The sequence below is a fragment of the Salmo salar genome, chromosome ssa19 (genome assembly GCF_905237065.1).
Source record: "Salmo salar chromosome ssa19, Ssal_v3.1, whole genome shotgun sequence".
Classification (NCBI taxonomy): domain Eukaryota; kingdom Metazoa; phylum Chordata; class Actinopteri; order Salmoniformes; family Salmonidae; genus Salmo; species Salmo salar.
The window spans coordinates 72,475,078-72,494,896 of NC_059460.1; the positions used below are offsets into that span (position 1 = coordinate 72,475,078).

The 19,819-nt window shown below is 43.8% G+C and overlaps 1 protein-coding gene across 2 annotated transcripts in view; it reads right to left on the minus strand.

Moving 5' to 3' along the window:
* LOC106579556 (LIM zinc-binding domain-containing Nebulette) overlaps positions 1–19,819 on the minus strand; it is a 78,867-nt gene that overhangs the window by 32,532 nt on the left and 26,516 nt on the right. For both annotated transcript variants that reach the window (XM_045702701.1, XM_014159582.2), the window contains exon 3: positions 13,471–13,555. In XM_045702701.1, coding sequence (XP_045558657.1) covers positions 13,471–13,555 — 85 coding nt within the window. The remainder of the gene's footprint in view (positions 1–13,470; positions 13,556–19,819) is intronic.

Consider the following 19,819-nt stretch of genomic DNA (forward strand, 5'->3'; position numbering starts at 1 on the left):
TTCACCCCAAATTAGCCTATCGTTGGTGATATTCTGTCCTTCAGTATTAATAGTCTACTATCCTGGGGCTTTGCTACCGTTATGTAAGGCTCAACCAGTGAGTTATTACTCATATCATTAGCCTATCAAATTAGAGCTTGAATACGCCTGGCGTTCATGTCATGTCATACTGACAGCACAAGGGAACAGCTGGGATGAAGGGGCAGTTTGTTCCTCTGAGATTTCACACATAGCAGGGCTGGAGCAAAAGCCTGCATACCGACTACCAGGAGCTAGAAGCTCACATAAATACGGTCTATGTTACACATCATATGAATTAAATACGTTCTCAGATCCTCTCATAAGATTAATATCACTTTATTGGTCAATTGCACCCAAGGTCCAACTGAAATTTGACTTCTGTTTTTAACCCAACCTCTCACATACACATACAGGTTTTGGAGAGGTGCGGGAGCTGCCACGCACTGGTAGCTGTTGTTGTGGGAGGTTAAGTGCCTTGCTCAAGGGCATAACGGCATCTAGGAATTGATACCAGCAACCCTCCGGATGCCAGCTCACTTCCCGCCAGATTTGAACTGTCATCCCTCCGGTTGATGCCTCTCTAATCACTAGGCTACCTGCCGCCCCCAGTCTTCTCAGCACTTGCTTCTGCTGGGTGACTCACTGATACACACATTAAAATGTCACATGTACAGAACTCGTACATTGCATAATACATCCATTATGCAGACGTTTCAAAGTGTACCTTGATGGAAACAGATATAGAGATATAGACACTAACAGGGCATCTCAGTTGGTGTGAAGAAGCTTGTGTCTATTGGATAGGGATAAGAAATGCTCTGCTTTGCTCCCCTGTTACAGTCAGTAAGGAGAGAGAGCGAGAGAGAGAGACAGAGAGAGAGAGAGAGAGAGAGAGAGAGAGGAATGTAGCGGAGTAAGAGTAAAGGCCCCTTTAGGTCAGTGAAGTGCTGGTTCATATAAGGACTAAGCAGAGAGAGAGAGAGACAGACAGACAGACAGAAAAGTTGTGGAGTAAAAGTAATACAGATTATAAAAAATATTTAAGTCGTTTTTTTGGGTAAGTACTTAACAGCACTGCAAACATTCCATAACAAAGCCATCACTTATAGAGAGATGAACATATTTGGCCCTAAACAGACCACTGTGAAAGACCCAAAATTAAGGAAAGCTATGCACAGATTCTGTGAGGATAGCCTTGCTATTGAGAGAGGCTGCTGTAGGCAGACCTGGATCTCAAGACAAGGCAGGCTACGTGCACACTGCCCACAAAATGAGGTGGAAACTGAGCTGCACTTCATAACCTTCCTGCCAAATGTATGACCATATCAGAGACACATAAACTTAGCAAAAAAAGAAACTGATTTTCAAAGATAATTTGTAAAAATGTCAAAATAACTTCACATATCGTCATTGTAAAGGGTTTAAACACTGTTTCCCATGCTTGTTCAATGAACCATAAACAATTAATGAACATGCACCTGTGGAACGGTCGTGAAGACACTAACAGCCTACAGACGGTAGGAAATTAAGGTCACAGTTATGAAAACTTAGGACACTAAAGAGGCCTTTCTACTGACTCTGAAAAACACCAAAAGAAAGATGCCCAGGGTCCCTGCTCATCTGCGTGAACATGCCTTAGGCATGCTGCAAGAAGGCATGAGGACCGCAGATGTGGCCAGGGCAATAAATTGTAATGTTCGTACTGTGAGACGCCTAAGACAGCGCTACAGGGAGACAGGGCGGACAGCTGATCATCCTCGCAGTGGCAGACCACATGTAACAACACCTGCACAGGATCGGTACATCCGAACATCACACCTGCGGGACAGGTACAGGATGGCAACAACAACTGCCTGAGTTACACCAGGAACGCACAATCCCTCCATCAGTGCTCAGACTGTCCGCAATAGGCTGAGAGAGAGGCTGGACTGAGGGCTTGTATGCCTGTTGTAAGGCATGTCCTCACCAGACATTACTGGCAACAACGTCGCCTATGGGCAGGGGCGGAAATCCCGGGGGGGACACGACCCCCCCATCCTGGGAAAAATATGATTTGTCCCCCCCAATATATCACTGAAACATAACTATGTAATTTAAATAATATTAATAATACGCAATGAAAGCAATTGTGCTGATTATAGACACTTAATAGCTCGTTTTTAAGTTTCAAAAGATTGCGACCCCCCCCACCCTTTGCCTCACAATGGTTTGATCCACTGCCAGTTCCTTAGCTTGCGAGGTAACGTAGAGGTCGTATCTACTGTCTGAAAGGCACTCAATGCACGTAACTGACGTGAGGTTAATCCAGTCAATCGCGCACACACACTAGCTGAATATGCAGAGCTAGCGCGCAAATATTAACTATTAAGCTAGCTAGTACCTATTCCATTTATGTGGCGTCGTCAAAGATGGAATCTTTGCTATCGTCAATTTATTCCAAGATCAGCATGCATGTAAGTTAGTGCTTCAAAGTCCCTGTGATAAGGTTAGCGATAAACTGAACAGAACTACACTCTCTTCTACCATTGTTTTAAATATATTTAATGGTCTCGTTGCAAAAGCTAAATTGTCGCAAGGGAACTTTTATTTATATATTTTATTTCACCTTTATTTATCCCGGGTAGCAAAGAATATAGCAAACACCACTGAATTGGTGCTCGCTAGCTTTGCAAATTCAGCTATTGTTAGAAGCCAGCCAATATGAAACAAACGATTAAAATTACAAAAGGTTGCAGCATATGTTGTGTAAATGGTGAACTCATACAGCTGTCAACTCTTGTCACTGCAATCCGTTTCACATTTGCTAGCTACCTTTTAGATCGAAGCCCATATAGAATGATAGAAGATAAGATGATAGAAGCCCATCTCCTACTGTAAATAATCTACATACTGTGTGTGTGTAGCCAATCAGGTAGAAAAATGGCAGAAAAATGGCAGAAAAAAGACGGACATCAGAGTATTTTTCAGTACACCAAAACGCAAAGTAAGAACCCTAGTAGCCTAATATCTCAAAGACTAGTTGATAAAATGTTCATAAGAAAGAAATGAAATTCTAATGGAAATGTTTCACAATGATGTCATTAGGCAGATCAGGCAACAGATGGCACACAGACAGCAGAGTTGGGGACAGATATGCAGGGAAAGACTGGCAGAGACAGGGAGTCTCAGGTAAGTTTGTTGAGTCTTTGTTTGGCAACATTATGAAAGGTTCTCAATTTTTTACTTGTAAAATAGAAACATAATTGGAAAATAAAATGGATACCCCCACTCTCAACTTAAACTGGTGACTGAACTAAGATTTGTTAAAGGCAATGGTATTGCTGTTGTGATTAGTTGTGTAGTTTTGGGTACCGGTAGTTAGGAGTACGGCAAACACCTTATTTCTTTGGTTCCTCAATATACATTTACCATATTAAACGTAGGCTATGTGTTACAGCACTACTTTTGGTGTCCCCCTCAGGAATTGCTCTTGAGAAAATGTAATGTAATTGTCCCCTCCAAAGTTGATATCAGATTTTCGCCCCTGCCTATGGGCACAAACCCACCGTCGCTGGACCAGACAGGACTGGCAAAAGTGCTCTTCACTGACGAGTCGTGGTTTTGTCTCACAAGGGGTGATGGTCGGATTCGCGTTTATCGTCGAAGGAATGAGCGTTACACCGAGGCCTGTACTCTGGAGCGGGATCGATTTGGAGGTGGAGGGTCCGTCATGGTCTGGGACGGTGTGTCACAGCATCATCGGACTGAGCTTGTTGTCATTGCAGGCAATCTCAACGCTGTCCGTTACAGGGAAGACATCCTCCTCCCTCATGTGGTACCCTTCCTGCAGGCTCATCCTGACATGACCCTCCAGCATGACAATGCCACCAGCCATACTGCTCGTTCTGTGCGTGATTTCCTGCAAGACAGGAATGTCAGTGTTCTGCCATGGCCAGCGAAGAACCCGGATCTCAATCCCATTGAGCACGTCTGGGACCTCTTGGACTGGCTAGAGCCATTCCCCCCAGAAATGTCCAGGAACTTGCAGGTGCCTTGGCGAAGAGTGGGGTAACATCTCACAGCAAGAACTGGCAAATCTGGTACAGTCCATGAGGAAGAGATGCACTGCAGTACTTAATGCAGCTGGTGGCCACACCAGATACTGACTGCTACCTTTGATTTTGACCCCCCTTTGTTGAGGGACACATTATTCAATTTCTGTTAGTCACATGTCTGTGGAACTTGTTCAGTTTATGTCTCAGTTGTTGAATCTTGTTATGCTTATACAAATATTTACACATGTTAAGTTTGATGAAAATAAACGTTTCTTTTTTTGCTGAGTTTATTTCCTTTAGATTACACAAACCACAAATAATTATCTATTGGGTGAAAATACCACAGTGTGCCATCACATATGTGTGACCTGTTGCCACAAGAAAAGGGCAACCAGTGAAGAACAAACCCCATTGTAAATACAACCCATATTTATGTTTATTTATTTTCCCTTTTGTACTTCAACTATTTGCACATTGTTACAACACTGCATATAGATATAATATTATAATATAACATTTGAAATGGAACTTTTGTGAGTATAATGTTTACTGTTAATTTTATATTGTTTATTTCACTTTTGTTTATTATCTATTTCACTTGCTTTGGCAATGTAAAAATATGTTTCCCATGTCAATAAAGCCCTTTGAATTGAATTGAATTGAGAGAGAGAGCGGGAGGGAGGGAGGAAGAGAGAGAGAGAGACAGGGAGGGAGAAAGAGAAAATGAGAGAGAGGGAGGGAGGGAGGGAGGAAGAGAGAAAGAGGGAGAGAGAGAGGCCGTTATTTCCCGACACTGGCCGGTAAATGCCAATGTCGGGTAATAACGGTCCCTTTTATTACTGCAACTGTGGACAGCACCGATAGAGACAGCAATAACACACACAGACATGGCTGCTGAGGATGCTGCTCTCCACAGAGGATGCTGCTCTCCACAGAGGATGCTGTTTTACACTGAGGATGCTGTTTTACACTGAGGATGCTGTTTTACACTGAGGATGCTGCTCTCCACAGAGGATGCTGCTCTCCACAGAGGATGCTGCTCTCCACAGAGGATGCTGCTCTCCACAGAGGATGCTGCTCTCCACAGAGGATGCTGCTCTCCACAGAGGATGCTGCTCTCCACAGAGAATGCTGCTCTCCACAGAGGATGCTGTTTTACACTGAGGATGCTGTTTTACACTGAGGATGCTGCTCTCCACAGAGGATGCTGCTCTCCAGAGGATGCTGCTCTCCACAGAGGATGCGCTCGGTCGGTTTTATGGACTGGGATCAGTTTAAGTTGGTAACACCGACTGGGTTTGCAAAGAATTGTGGGCTGATTTTAGAGGGGTGGATGGCTACCTCATGGTTTCTCTGACTCATAGCATTTCAGATCGTCTGGTCACACAGAGTGGTCTACACAGCCATTGTGGGGGGGTGCTTGGCCGCCAGACAATATGAGCAGGGGCAAATATGAGCTCAGTGACTGTGTCAGGGTCACTCATCCAGCTAGGGGACAGAGAGGGAGTACTGTCCTTGGCCAGTTAACGGACAAAAGCTGAAAGTGCATCAGGCATAAACTCACCGATGCCAGGACAGTGTCTCCTCACATGGAGAGAGAAACGAGCGTATTCAACAGACACACTCATAGGACGAAACACACATGAGGATGAACCAATGACAGATAAACACTCAATGTGCAAAAGCTAGTTCTGAAAGTGAGAGACTGGAGTGATCAATAGACATCTGTATTTCACGTACTAGTGTGTGTGTGTGTGTGTGTGTGTGGGTGTGAGTCCTTCTGTCCCTCCCCTCCAGTAAGCCAATAATCTGCTGCCCAAACATGTTACCAAACACAAACATGTCGAACACATAGAACATGCAGGCACTAGTCTGTCAGTGAGTCACTTCCATTATCCTAGTTCTTCATACAATAAACAGTGTCAAATCAAATCAAATTGCATTTGTCACATGCGCCTAATACAACAGGCGTAGACCTTATCGTGAAATGCTTACTGACAAGCCCTTAACCAACAATTCATTTTTAAGAAAAATAAGGGTTAAGAAAATATTCACCAAATAAAGTTGAAAAAGTAACACAATAAAATAACAATAACGACGCTATATATACATCGGTACCGGTATTGAGTCAATGTGCAGAGGTACAGGTTAATTGAGGTAATTTAGGTAATATGTACATTACCGTTGAAAAGTTTGGGGTCACTTAGTAATGTCCTTGTTTTTGAAAGAAAAATTAATTCTCCATTAAAATAACATCGAATTGATCAGAAATACACTGCAGACATTGTTAATGTTGTAAATGACTATTGTAGCTGGAAACGGCTGATTTTTTATGGAATATCAACATAGGGATACAGAGGCCCATTATCAGCAACCATCACTCCTGTGTTCCAATGGCACATTGTGTTGGCTAATCCAAGTTTATCATTTAATAAGGCTAATTGATCATTAGAAACACTTTTGCAATTATGTTAGCACAGCTGAAAACTGTAGTACTGCTTAAAGAAGCAATAAAACTCTCCTTCTTTAAACTAATTGAGTATCTGGAGCATCAGCATCTGTGAGTAGGATTACAGGGTCAAAATGGCCAGAAACAAAGGACTTCCTTCTGAAACTCGTCGGTCTATTCTTGTTCTGAGAAATTAAGGCTATTCCATGCGAGAAATTGCCAAGAAACTGAAGATCTCATACAACGCTGTGTACTACTCCCTTCACAGAACGGCGCAAACTGGCTCTAACCAGAATAGAAAGAGGAGTGGGAGGCCCCGGTGCACAACTGAGCAAGAGGACAAGTACATTAGAGTGTCTAGTTTGAGAAACAGACGCCTCACAAGTTCTCAATTGAACAGTAACCGCAAAACACCAGTCTCAACGTCAACCGTGAAAAAGCGACTCTGAGTTGCAAAGAAAAAGCCATATCTCAGACAGGCCAATAAAATGAAAAGATTAAGACAGGCAAAAGAACACAGACACTGGACTGAGGAACTCTGCCTAGAAGGCCAGCATCCCGGAGTCACCTCTTCACTGTTGATGTTGAGACTGGTGTTTTGCGGGTACTATTTAATGAAGCTGCCAGTTGAGGACTTGTGAGGCGTCTGTTTCTCAAACTAGACACTCTAATGTAATTGTCCTCTTGCTCAGTTGTGCACCGGGGGCCTCCCACTCTCTCTATTCTGGTTAGAGACAGTTTATGCTGTTCTGTGAAGGGAGTAGTACACAGCGTTGTATGAGATCTTCAGGTTTCATGGCAATTTCTCGCATGGAATAGCCTTCATTTCTCAGAACAGAAATAGACCGACGAGTTTCAGAAGAAGTATTTTTGCTTCTGGCCATTTTGAGCCTGTAATCGAACCCACAAATGCTGATGCTCCAGATTCTCAACTAGTCTAAAGAAGGCCAGTTTTATTGCTTCTTTAAGCAGTACAACAGTTTTCAGCTGTGCTAACATAATTGCAAAAGGGTTTTCTAATGATCAATTAGCCTTTTAAAATGATAAACTTGGATTAGCTAACACAACGTGCCATTGGAACACAGGAGTGATGGTTGCTGATAATGGGCCTCTGTACCCCTATGTAGATATTCCATTTCAAAAATCTGCCGTTTCCAGCTACAATAGTCATTTACAACATTAACAATGTCTACAGTGTATTTATGATCAATTTGATGTTATTTTAATTGACCAAAAATGTGTTTATCTTTCTAAAACAAGGACATTTCTAAGTGATCCCAAACTTTTGAACGGTAGTGTACATGTACAGTAGGAAGGGTTAAAGGGACTATGCATAGATAATAAACAGCAAGTAGCAGCAGTGTAAAATAAAGGGGGGGGGGTTAATGCAAATAGTCCGGGCAGCCATTTTATGAACTGGGGGGTTGAAGCTGTTAAGGAGCCTTTTGGACCTAGACTTGGTGCTCCAGCACCGCTTGCCATGCGGTAGCAGAGAGAACAGTCTATGACTAGGGTGGCTGAAGTCTTTGCCAATTTTTAGGGCCTTCTTCTGACACCACCTGGTATAGAGGTCAGGGATGGCAGGAAGCTTGGCCCCAGTGATGCACCACAGGACAGGCTGTTTTGGTGAATTTTTTCAGCTAACGGTCACACCCAGAGAGCCTAGCTTATTTCAGGCTAAAAGCTAACAGTCAGCTAACGGTCACACCCAAAGAGCCTAGCTTATTTCAGGCTAAAAGCTATCAGTCAGCTAACGGACACACCTAGAGAGCCCAGCTTAGAGGGAGTGAGTGCTGTATGACTGTTCCCCTGACACAGAAGACAAGAACTTGTTCTGACAATGTCCTTTATAATACATAATCTCCCCACCCTCCCTTAATGGGCTGTCTGATGTTCTAATGTAGGCCCAAGTTACAGCAAATATTATACCACATTTTTGTTACCAAATGAAGGCTGAGAAAACCTATTGGTAGAAGAAGATTGATTGTAGACGGTCTCTCACAATATTGTGGTGGGGATCCTGGTTCGATCCCCTGTGAGCCCTACGCATTTCGTGCTTCCTCTACTCTGTCTCCCTACTCCTACTCCTATCCTGTCGTAATATCGAAATTTCGTTATCCTTTAAACAGCGAAAGAAACAGATGTATCCAGCGACAAAGGTTGGCGCAGTTAGAAACTACATTAAAAGATTAGAATGTGATGTATAAGACTAGATGTGTATCCAGTATGCCCATCTATAGCTAGAAGCAGAAGGGTAAAAATAGATACTCCTTTCTTCAATAACTGTTGATTTTCAATATGATCATCTCTCTTTACACTTTGGGGCCATATAAATACAACCATAGGTTACTCAGGGAAATCTCCAGCAGAGCCAGAGACCCTATTTGCCCCACAGATGAGTTACCTCAAGCTTAAATGACCTCATTACTGACTTGCCGCTGCCATTGAGAATGGGCTCCAAAAAAACAGGTCAAAGAATGAATTGCTTGTGTGTGAAGCAGAGACAAGATGGTATTTTCCCATCCACACAGTGTGTGTATGTGTGTGCACACCACATTGTAAACCCTGATCCACTGTGTGACGACCCTCCCACTCTGTCTGCCGTATTCTCTCTTTGTTCTCGTTTCCTTATTAGGATGCCGGTGGGCGGAGTTGGGAGGGTCGTCAGCTACATGGGAAACACCTGGGCCCGGGTGTGTCCCATGATAAATAGACCTCTTCCACATTGATTGGGGAGACTCTTGCCATGCAGACACCTTGGTTGAGTTCTGTTGTGGTAGTTTTTGTGGCTTTTTTTTTTGGTTGGTTATTTGCTTTGGCACCTTTCAACACCCTGCATTATTACATTCAGGCATGCAAAACACTCACTTACACTACTGATTACACACACACACACACACACACCATTGTTCTTAGTTTAGTTTATTTAATAAATATATATATTTTGATATTCCTTGTCTCCATGTTGTCTCCCCTTTTGTTGTGAACTCTGAGCCGGTTTGTAACAAGTGGGGGCTCGTCCGGGATTTTGAACGGATTGTGTTTGGGAGAAAAAGGGGAGTAAATGTTAAATTCTGTAGGTGCCTTGATTGTATATGTTTTTAGTTTGAGTTTGGTGCTCAGTACTGGTTGCCTTTGTTTGTGTACTGCGTTGGAGAGAGTACATTGGTTAGTTTCCAGGCCCTGCCCAGCCTGGAAACACTTGTTTTACTTGCTGTTGGGACATCGGTCTGAGGAGGTGAGTACAATCAGCTGTGTACCTCGGTGGGAGATTTGGGTAGGGTAGTGAAACTTACTACCTGGAGTTATAGTCTTTTCCCCTGATAGGCTTAGCGACGTGTTTCATTTTGGAATATGTTGGGCATGAGTTAATGTGTTTTTGTGTGGTGTCTGTGGACTGAGCAGTTGTCTCGGGGGGGGGGCACATCCGTGGCTTGGTGGAATCTGCCAGCGTGCTGGGGGGTTACTTCCTTGCCAGTGGGCTACAGTGCATAATTACCCACCGCAAATCTGCATAAAGACTAGGGTTGAGTTATTGTAGGTTTTGGGGAAGCTCCATATCTCATCACTTTTCTGTGGTGCCCAGTGTGATAGTCATTTCTCTTGATGTGGTCTGGTGTGCTCAGCAGAGGGGTTGAGCGATAATTTTTTTGGTGTTTGCTTCTGACTATGAACCGTTGGGAAGTGACTATGAACCGTTGGGAGATTTTCATTGGAGCTTGTAGTTGACGGTCTCTTGTGCGCCCTGTTCCTGAGTGTTTATGTGACTGACCATTGTTTGGTTTTGTCATGTTCTAACTTTCCTATCTGTTCCCTCCTGGTCTTGTGTTCTTCTTTCCTCTTAAACGTTGCTTCCTGTGCGCAAAGGTTGCTGATGTCTGGGGAGGAGGTTTGCTGGGGCAAGTGGAAGGTGAACATGTAACCCCTCATCAATTTGGGACACAGAGGCTGTGTCAATTTGGGACGCAGAGGCTGGTATGTTGTTCCGCGGCCCTTGTTGGTCCCTGGTTTTATGGGGTGTGTGTGTGTGTGTGTCTGCCTGCCGTATTCTCTCTTTGTTCTCGTTTCCTTATTAGGATGCCGGTGGGCGGAGTTGGGAGGGTCGTCAGCTACATGGGAAACACCTGGGCCCGGGTGTGTCCCATGATAAATAGACCTCTTCCACATTGATTGGGGAGACTCTTGCCATGCAGACACCTTGGTTGAGTTCTGTTGTGGTAGTTTTTGTGGCTTTTTTTTGGTTATTTGCTTTGGCACCTTTCAACACCCTGCATTATTACATTCAGGCATGCAAAACACTCACTTACACTACTTATTACACACACCGTTGTTCATTGTTCTTAATTTACTTTATTTAATAAATATATATTTTGATATTCCTTGTCTCCCCTTTTGTTGTGAACTCTGAGCCGGTTCGTAACAACTGATAAAGTTGGATGAATGTTGACATACCGTGAAGGGGCTGTGTATGGCTCAGATGCATGGTAATTGCAACGTCAGGATTGTGGGTTACATTCCCTCTGGGCCACCTATACGAAAATGTATGTACACACTATAAGACGCTTAGGATAAAAGCCTCTGCTAAATGACACGTATTAAAGTTCTACTGTTTATGCTCCCAGGTTATTTCATTGACAATGTTTCGACCCTTTGGTCTTCATCGGCATCCATTTAAGTGATAATGCCCGAGAAGCCGGTGTTTGAAGGATATATTGGCACGGTGTTGTGCCAATATATCTAATATATTCTCCAAACACCAGCTTCGAGGGCATATCACTTTTATACAATGGGTTACCAATGATTTACATATTTTCATTATGTTTTTTTGATTAATTTATTCAAACTATTTCATCCTTCCACAAAATATAGTCCTGACACAAATCTAGGGTTGCTACCCAAGCCGGCTGGTCGTTCGTTCTATCGGTTTGGTTGCCAGAGTCGCGATCCAGTTGTTCAGTCTTTTTGTTCTGTATCTATGGACGTGACCCAGTCGTTTGTTCTAAATGTTCCATTGCCATACTGGCTGGCATCACTCTTATCCCTTGCTTGCTATCTAGCCAACTATGGCTAACTTACAGTCACGTCAAACAGTGCAGCCAGAATAACAGTAGCTGCATTTGCTGTTTTCTAGTGACATTTATTTGGACACATCCATAACAATGATCTAATGAGTGATTTCACCTGGCATTGAAAATGTGCTCTCTCATCAGGACACTGTTGGTCGAGAGCTAGCCAACAACACAGCTAACACAATCACTTCAGAGGAGCTAGCCAACAACACAGCTAACACAATCACTTCAGAGGAGCTAGCCAACAACACAGCTAACACAATCACTTCAAACTGAAGCTGGAAACACTGCAAACTAGCTGCACTTTTCGTTTTATATTTTTTCAATTGACATTTCTTTGTATATATCCATAACAATTATGCTGATTCATGATTTCGACTGGCTGACAAACGCTGATTGCCTGTCTTTCTCATCCCGACATGTTCTTTACTATGGGACAGCTGGAGATCGAATTTGAATATTGAAACAATGTTGCAAATGTTGGAGAGACAGACAGCAAAGTTGATACAAATCTCTGCTGTTAAACTAAATGTTAGTCTAAAAGAAATGTGAGATAATGTCTAGATGCTTTTTATAGTGGAGATCAAGTTTATAACTTGCCTGGCTGGGCTGATGAGACAGTGGATTGTTCAGTCAGATGGAACAGAGCAAATAGGCATTTTAACATCATAGATTTAGCTGGTGGGAACTTGTGGAATAGACACTGGCTGGAATGTGGTTTTAACCAATCAGCATTCAAGATGAGACCCACCCATTGTATAAATCAATTATGAAAACCTAAGGGCTGAAACGTATCAATAAAATCATATGGGAGCATGAACAGTAGTGTGCAGAGTTTTCATTTTTATTTTTCACGAGTTCACCTATAACTCCAGTACCTGCAAAATATTACCTGGGTGTGTGTTTTCTTCAGCTTTTGTACATATTAGTAACTAACATTCATCATCTGCAGCTATAGATTACATAATTTGATCAGTGGCTATGAATACATGAGCCCATATGAGAGTGGGGGAAATGAAAGCCACTGATGATTAATAAAAGTGATGCAATCCCATAGTCTGTGTGAAGAGGATGATGAGAGTGCCTTGATGATTCTGACAGTCAGAAGACTAATCATTACAGAGGAATCGCTGAGAGCCTTGCTTGTGATCAGTGATTAAACTTAAAAGGTGAATGAATAAATGTAAAGCTAGCTATCCGTGGATCCAGGCACAGTGTCTATGACTGTAGAATGAAAGAAATACAGCTCTCGGTACACCAGAGATTCAGGGTAAAGCAAACCAAACAGATTCTGTGAGTGAGCTCTCCTCCTCTATGCAGCACTCCTCCTCCTCCTCACTCTCTTTGACGTTCCTGTATCCTGCACTAGGCTGTGTGCTGCCCAACGGGCCAGCATGTGGACACCCCGTGTGTGTGTGTGTGTCTCTGACAGATGGGCTCTGGCTGCATGTCCCTGTACAGGCAATGTGGGCTCTGACAGCCAAATACAAGGAGGAAGGGAGGGATAACAAAGGAACAAAACATAGGTGTGGCTTTTCACTGGTGTGGCTACAGATGTAGGATCTTATTTTGACCTATGTTGTCATAGCACAACATGATTTGAATGTTTAGTGCATAATGTTTCTTAATCGGTGGTTAAATGTAGGCTACATGAAAAGTGAAATACTGTTAGTATAACTGTGTGTTAGTGTGGGTTTTCAGTGAATTTATGTAAATCACCAAGCTCATCTGCAAGAACATTCTCAGGAACAAAAGAGTGATCAAATTAAGATCCTACACCTGTACATATTACACTTCTGTGATGACAAAGTCTGGATCCTCGTTCCTTCATTATTACACAATGTTTCCAGCCCCTCAAAAGTGATGTGCATTTGACGACATGTACCAAATGTCTCACCTGGCTCTGTAACTCACTCTGATGTCTCAGCCTCAGGTTCTCTGGGGTGTCAGTCACAATGGTGAAGGACTGCTTCGGGTAATGCCTGGAGTGAAAGAGAGAGTCATTGTATCATCGTCATCGTTAGTGTTTTTTTACAGAAGTGGATCATACAGCCCTGAAAAGTAAGAACAACACCAAAAGCAGCTAAATGAAAACAAATTACTGCTAAGATAAGACTTTTCCTCACCTCTGCATACATCATTCACTCTTACAATCTAATGGCAAAGAATGGAGACAATTTAATGTTTACAGTCCTGATATTCAAGTAGGAAGTCACCTAATTGATTTCCAAGAGTTAAGGTACCATGTCTATTGAGTGCAAGGGTGTCTCTTACATTTTGGTTATTCACAATAATCTATAGCTTGTCAGACCAAGAAATGACAACAACTGAGTCCTATTGGCATATGGCCAACTTTTAGAAACAATTATTAAAAAAGCTCCCATGGAACAACCCCGCCCTCCCCCCCTCAAAACAAAAATCCCAAGCCCTGTTTTGAGAACAGAATGGGAATGGAATGTAATAGGTGCCGATGAAACTTCCTAAAACAATGGCCTATTGAAAAGGACTAAACAAAACCTCAGGAAAGTTCAGCTATGATCCAATGACGTTTATCTCATAAAACAGACAACATTGACAAAGGTGCCATTGAATGAACTGAACAACAGTGACAAACATATCCCTGTTACCTGGGAAACCAAGATGGCGTAGACGTCTTTGTCCTTCGTCCTGTGGTGTCCCATGTATATATATTTTTATATATTTTTCTTGGCATATCTTTTTATATTTTTCTAACCCCTTACTTCAAAATATTCTCCTGCAACCCACCTCACCCAATGTGGTGTGGACCTGCTTTTTCTCTAAAGTATTTTTCTCTACCTCTATTACTGGAATCTCCAACATAAGCTAGCCAGCTAACGGTCATCAGCTAACCGTTAGCTCGGAAAGCTCTCGCCAGTTTGTACAACGCGATTCAACCAGAGCATACCGGACCTATTTTTCTCTCTATATCCCCGGATTCCTACCGCAAGCTCTGAACCTTCTCATCTTCCGACCTTCGCAGCTAACGTCCCCTGAATGCTAGCTGTCTAGAGCACAACGGACTGTTAGCTTACGAGGCCCATCGAATACATTCCGAAACTACTAGCTAGCAGTCAGCTATCCTTTGCTAGCGGTCATCAGCTACCTTTATCCCGGACAACTCTCGCCAGTCTGTACAGTGCGACTCAAACCAGAGCTAGTCGGACTTATTCTTCTCCATATCTCCGGATTCCTACCGCAAGCTCTGAACCTTCTCACCTCCCGACCTTCGCAGCTAACGTCCCCTGAATGCTAGCTGTCTAGAGCACAACGGACTGTTAGCTTACGAGGCCCATCGAATACATTTCAAAGCTACTAGCTAGCAGTCAGCTATCCTTTGCTAGAGGTCATCAGCTACCTTCATCCCGGACAACTCTCGCCAGTCTGTACAGCGCGACTCAAACCAGAGCTAGTCGGACGTATTCTTCTCCATATTTCTGGATTCCTACCGCAAGCTCTGAACCTATTTTTATATACACTGCTCAAAAAAATAAAGGGAACACTAAAATAACACATCCTAGATCTGAATGAATGAAATAATCTTATTAAATACTTTTTTCTTTACATAGTTGAATGTGCTGACAACAAAATCACAAAAATAATCAATGGAAATCCAATTTATCAACCCATGGAGGTCTGGATTTGGAGTCACACTCAAAATTAAAGTGGAAAACCACACTACAGGCTGATCCAACTTTGATGTAACGTCCTTAAAACAAGTCAAAATTAGGCTCAGTAGTGTGTGTGGCCTCCACGTGCCTGTATGACCACCCTACAACGCCTGGGCATGCTCCTGATGAGGTGGCGGATGGTCTCCTGAGGGATCTCCTCCCAGACCTGGACTAAAGCATCCGCCAACTCCTGGACAGTCTGTGGTGCAACGTGGCGTTGGTGGATGGAGCGAGACATGATGTCCCAGATGTGCTCAATTGGATTCAGGTCTGGGGAACAGGCGGGCCAGTCCATAGCATCAATGCCTTCCTCTTGCAGGAACTGCTGACACACTCCAGCCACATGAGGTCTAGCATTGTCTTGGATTAGGAGGAACCCAGGGCCAACCGCACCAGCATATGGTCTCACAAGGGGTCTGAGGATCTCATCTCGGTACCTAATGGCAGTCAGGCTACCTCTGGCGAGCACATGGAGGGCTGTGCGGCCCCCCAAAGAAATGCCACCCCACACCATGACTGACCCACCGCCAAACCGGTCATGCTGGAGGATGTTGCAGGCAGCAGAACGTTCTCCACGTCGTCTCCAGACTCTGTCACATGTGCTCAGTGTGAACCTGCTTTCATCTGTGAAGAGCACAGGGCGCCAGTGGCTTATTTGTCAATCTTGGTGTTCTCTGGCAAATGCCAAACGTCCTGCACGGTGTTGGGCTGTAAGCACAACCCCCACCTGTGGACGCCAGGCCCTCATACCACCCTCATGGAGTCTGTTTCTGACCGTTTGAGCAGACACATGCACATTTGTGGCCTGCTGGAGGTCATTTTGCAGGGCTCTGGCAGTGCACCTCCTGCTCCTCCTTGCACAAAGGCGGAGGTAGCAGTCCTGCTGCTGGGTTGTTGCCCTCCTACGGCCTCCTCCACGTCTCCTGATGTACTGGCCTGTCTCCTGGTAGCGCCTCCATGCTCTGGACACTACGCTGACAGACACAGCAAACCTTCTTGCCACAGCTCGCATTGATGTGCCATCCTGGATGAGCTGCACTACCTGAACCACTTGTGGGTTGTAGACTCCGTCTCATGCTACCACTAGAGTGAAAGCACTGCCAGCATTCAAAAGTGACCAAAACATCAGCCAGGAAGCATAGGAACTGAGAAGTGGTCTGTGGTCACCACCTGCAGAACCACTCCTTTATTGTGGGTGTCTTGCTAATTGCCTATAATTTCCACCTGTTGTCTATTCCATTTGCACAACAGCATGTGAAATTTATTGTCAATCAGTGTTGCTTCCTAAGTGGACAGTTTGGTTTCACAGAAGTGTGATTGACTTGGAGTTACATTGTGTTGTTTAGGTGTTCCCTTTATTTTTTTGAGCAGTGTATATATATATATATATTCCCCCCCCCCCCTGAACGCACAGCCGCTAATCCGCAGCCTGCTAGCTATCTAAAGCACATTGGACTGATGGCTTAAGAGGCCCTTTGGACATATTTCATTGGCCACTATACATATTTTGCCAATTGGCCTGGTTTACCACACGGAGCCCTGCTGATCCGTCCGCTGATGTAACTGCACGAGGAGGCCACAACAGACTTTCCTCCGTCACGTCGCCCCTCTAAGGCCTTTCTGTTAGCCTGCTAGCCCACCGCTTATGATCACCCGGCTACGCATGCCTCTCCCTAACGTCACCATGCCTTGTCCATTGCTGTTTTGGTTTGTAACTATTGTTTTATTTCACTGTAGAGCCTCTAGCACTGCTCAAAATGCCTCGGCTAACAATTTAGTTCCACCTCCCACACACGCAGTGACATCACCTGGTTTAAATGCTATTTCTAGAGACAATATCTCTTTCATTATCACTATATGCACAAGTTTACCCCCACTGTATTCACATCCTACTATACCTTTGTCTGTACATTATGCCTTGAATATATTCTACCGTGCCCAGAAATCTGCTCCTTTTACTCTCTGTTCTGAACGTGCTAGACGTCCAGTTCTGTTAGCTTTTAGCCGTACCCTTATCCTACTCCTCCTCTTTTCCTCTGGTGATGTAGAGGTTAATCCAGGCCCTGCAGTGTCTAGCTCCACTCTCATCCACCAGGCTCTCTCATTTGTTGACTTCTGCAACCGTAAAAGCCTTGGTTTCATGCATGTTAACATTAGAAGCCTCCTCCCTAAGTTTGTTTTATTCACTGCTGTCGTGTCTTTGGGCATCATTAACTTGAAGACATGTTTATCAAATAATTCTCTGTAATTATTATTACGTGATTAACTGATTAATTGTGTAACTGTAATTAACTAGGAGGTCGGGGCACCAAGGAAAATATTCAGATTACACAGTTATCATTTTCCAAACATAACTTTCCAGATATCATAATATCTGACCGATTATCTTCTGATTAATGATGTATTATTACCTCACGTCAGTCTCATTCCAAACGTCGTAAATTGTTGTTATCTGCACGAACCCAGTATTCACTAAGTCATCTATACATCAATTGTCTTAAAATCATGTATTTACTAAACTAAGTAATTCACAGAAAGTATACAAACAGTAGGTATCATTACAAAGAAATGTTAGAGTAATGTGCCCTAGTGGGCTAAACCGGCATGGCGGCTTGTTAAACAAACAAGGGGGTTGGGGGCAGCGGAGAAGGCACAACAGAGTTGATAAATATTAACAATTGATATGCTAATCCTTTGCACATGAACGCTCACTCATTCGGGAACAATTGCAATCAATATATATTTACGCTCAGTGTGTCGTCGGGATCCTTGTTGGAGAGTTTGGTTCTCTCTCTCTCTCTCTCTCTCTCAGAATGGATCTTTCAAAGCGACATTCATTAATGTCATTATAGAATGGATGTTTCGTTGGTCTTCGCGTTCAATGACACCGAATTTCTAGCTGCAGACTAGTAATTAATATCAAAGACTTGTTATTATTCTGTTGGTATCGATAGTCTAAAAGTTTACCCACGTGGTATGGTCAAAGTTCAGTAGAGGGATGCATGGTCAAACCTATTAGCCAACTCGTAATGGAGTGGAGGCCTGGTCTGAAGAAAGAAATTCTGGGTGTCACATGACGCCTTGTCCTGTCTGTGTCCCTGGGGGCGTGCTGATGACTTAGTTAAGCTTTGAACAGACATACAATTCTCTCACATTAACATAAGTACATAGCATCTCAAAATATTCCAAATAGCTTTATCCTTATTCATACATTTTATACAACCATTAGATGTAAGTCTCATCGCTGAGGCTAGTATATAAACCTTAGTATGGTAATATGGCCATATTGTCTCTCAGAAGTTTTCATAAAATTGTACCAAACGGACCAGTTCGTAGCTGGATTCTTCACCGATCTTTTATACCTTCTCCAGAACATAAATGTCGTTCGAGTTCTCCAATTCTGTGAGGTGGAAGAATCCTTTGTTCTCTCCATGAAAACACTCTGTCTCTTTATACTGTGGCCATGAGGCAGGACATTCTCCTTTGGAATTTTACGACCCCTCTCACCACAGCAGCCTGGGTAGGGGGAGGTAGGTAGGGGAATGGTGCATAGAAAAGGCATGTTGCAGAGGGAGATGGTGCAGAAGTAGGGGGATGGTAGGGGGGGGGGTCAACCTTGCTCGCTGTACTCAGAGGGCAACGTCATGACACTGCCCTAGCACACTCCACCAATCCGGATGTCCTAGCCGTGTCTGAATCCTGGCTTAGGAAGACCACCAAAAACCTTGAAATTTCCATCCCTAACTATAACATTTTCCGACAAGATAGAACTGCCAAAGGGGGCGGTGTTGCAATCTACTGCAAAGATAACCTGCAGAGTTCTGTCTTACTATCCAGGTCTGTACCCAAACAATTCGAGCGCCTACTTCTAAAGATGAACCTTTCCAGAAACAAGTCTCTCACCGTTGCCGCTTGCTATAGACCACCCTCTGCCCCCAGCTGTGCCCTCGACACCATATGTGATTTGATTGCCCCATCTATCTTCTGAGCTCATGCTGCTAGGTGACCTAAACTGGGACATGCTTAACACCCCGGCCATCCTACAATCTAAGCTTGATGCCCTCAACCTCACACAACTTATCAATGAACCTACCAGATATAACCCCAAATCCGTAAAACACGGGCACCCTCATAGATATCATCCTAACTAACTCGCCCTCCAAATACACCTCTGCTGTTTTCAACCAAGATCTCAGCGATCACTGCCTCATTGCCTGCATCCATAATAGGTCTGCGATCAAACGACCACCCCTCATCATTGTCAAACGCTCCCTAAAACACTTCTGCGAGCAGGCCTTTCTAATCGACCTGGCCGGGGTATCCTGGAATGACATCGACCTCATCCCGACAGTAGAGGATGCCTGGTTGTTCTTTAAAAGTGCCTTCCTCACCATCTTAAATAAGCATGCCCCATTCAAAAAATGTAGAACCAGGAATAGATACAGCCCTTGGTTCACTCCAGACCTGTCTGCCCTTGACCAACACAAAAACATCCTGTGGCGTTCTGCATTAGCATCGAATAGCCCCCGTGATATGCAACTTTTCAGGGAAGTTACG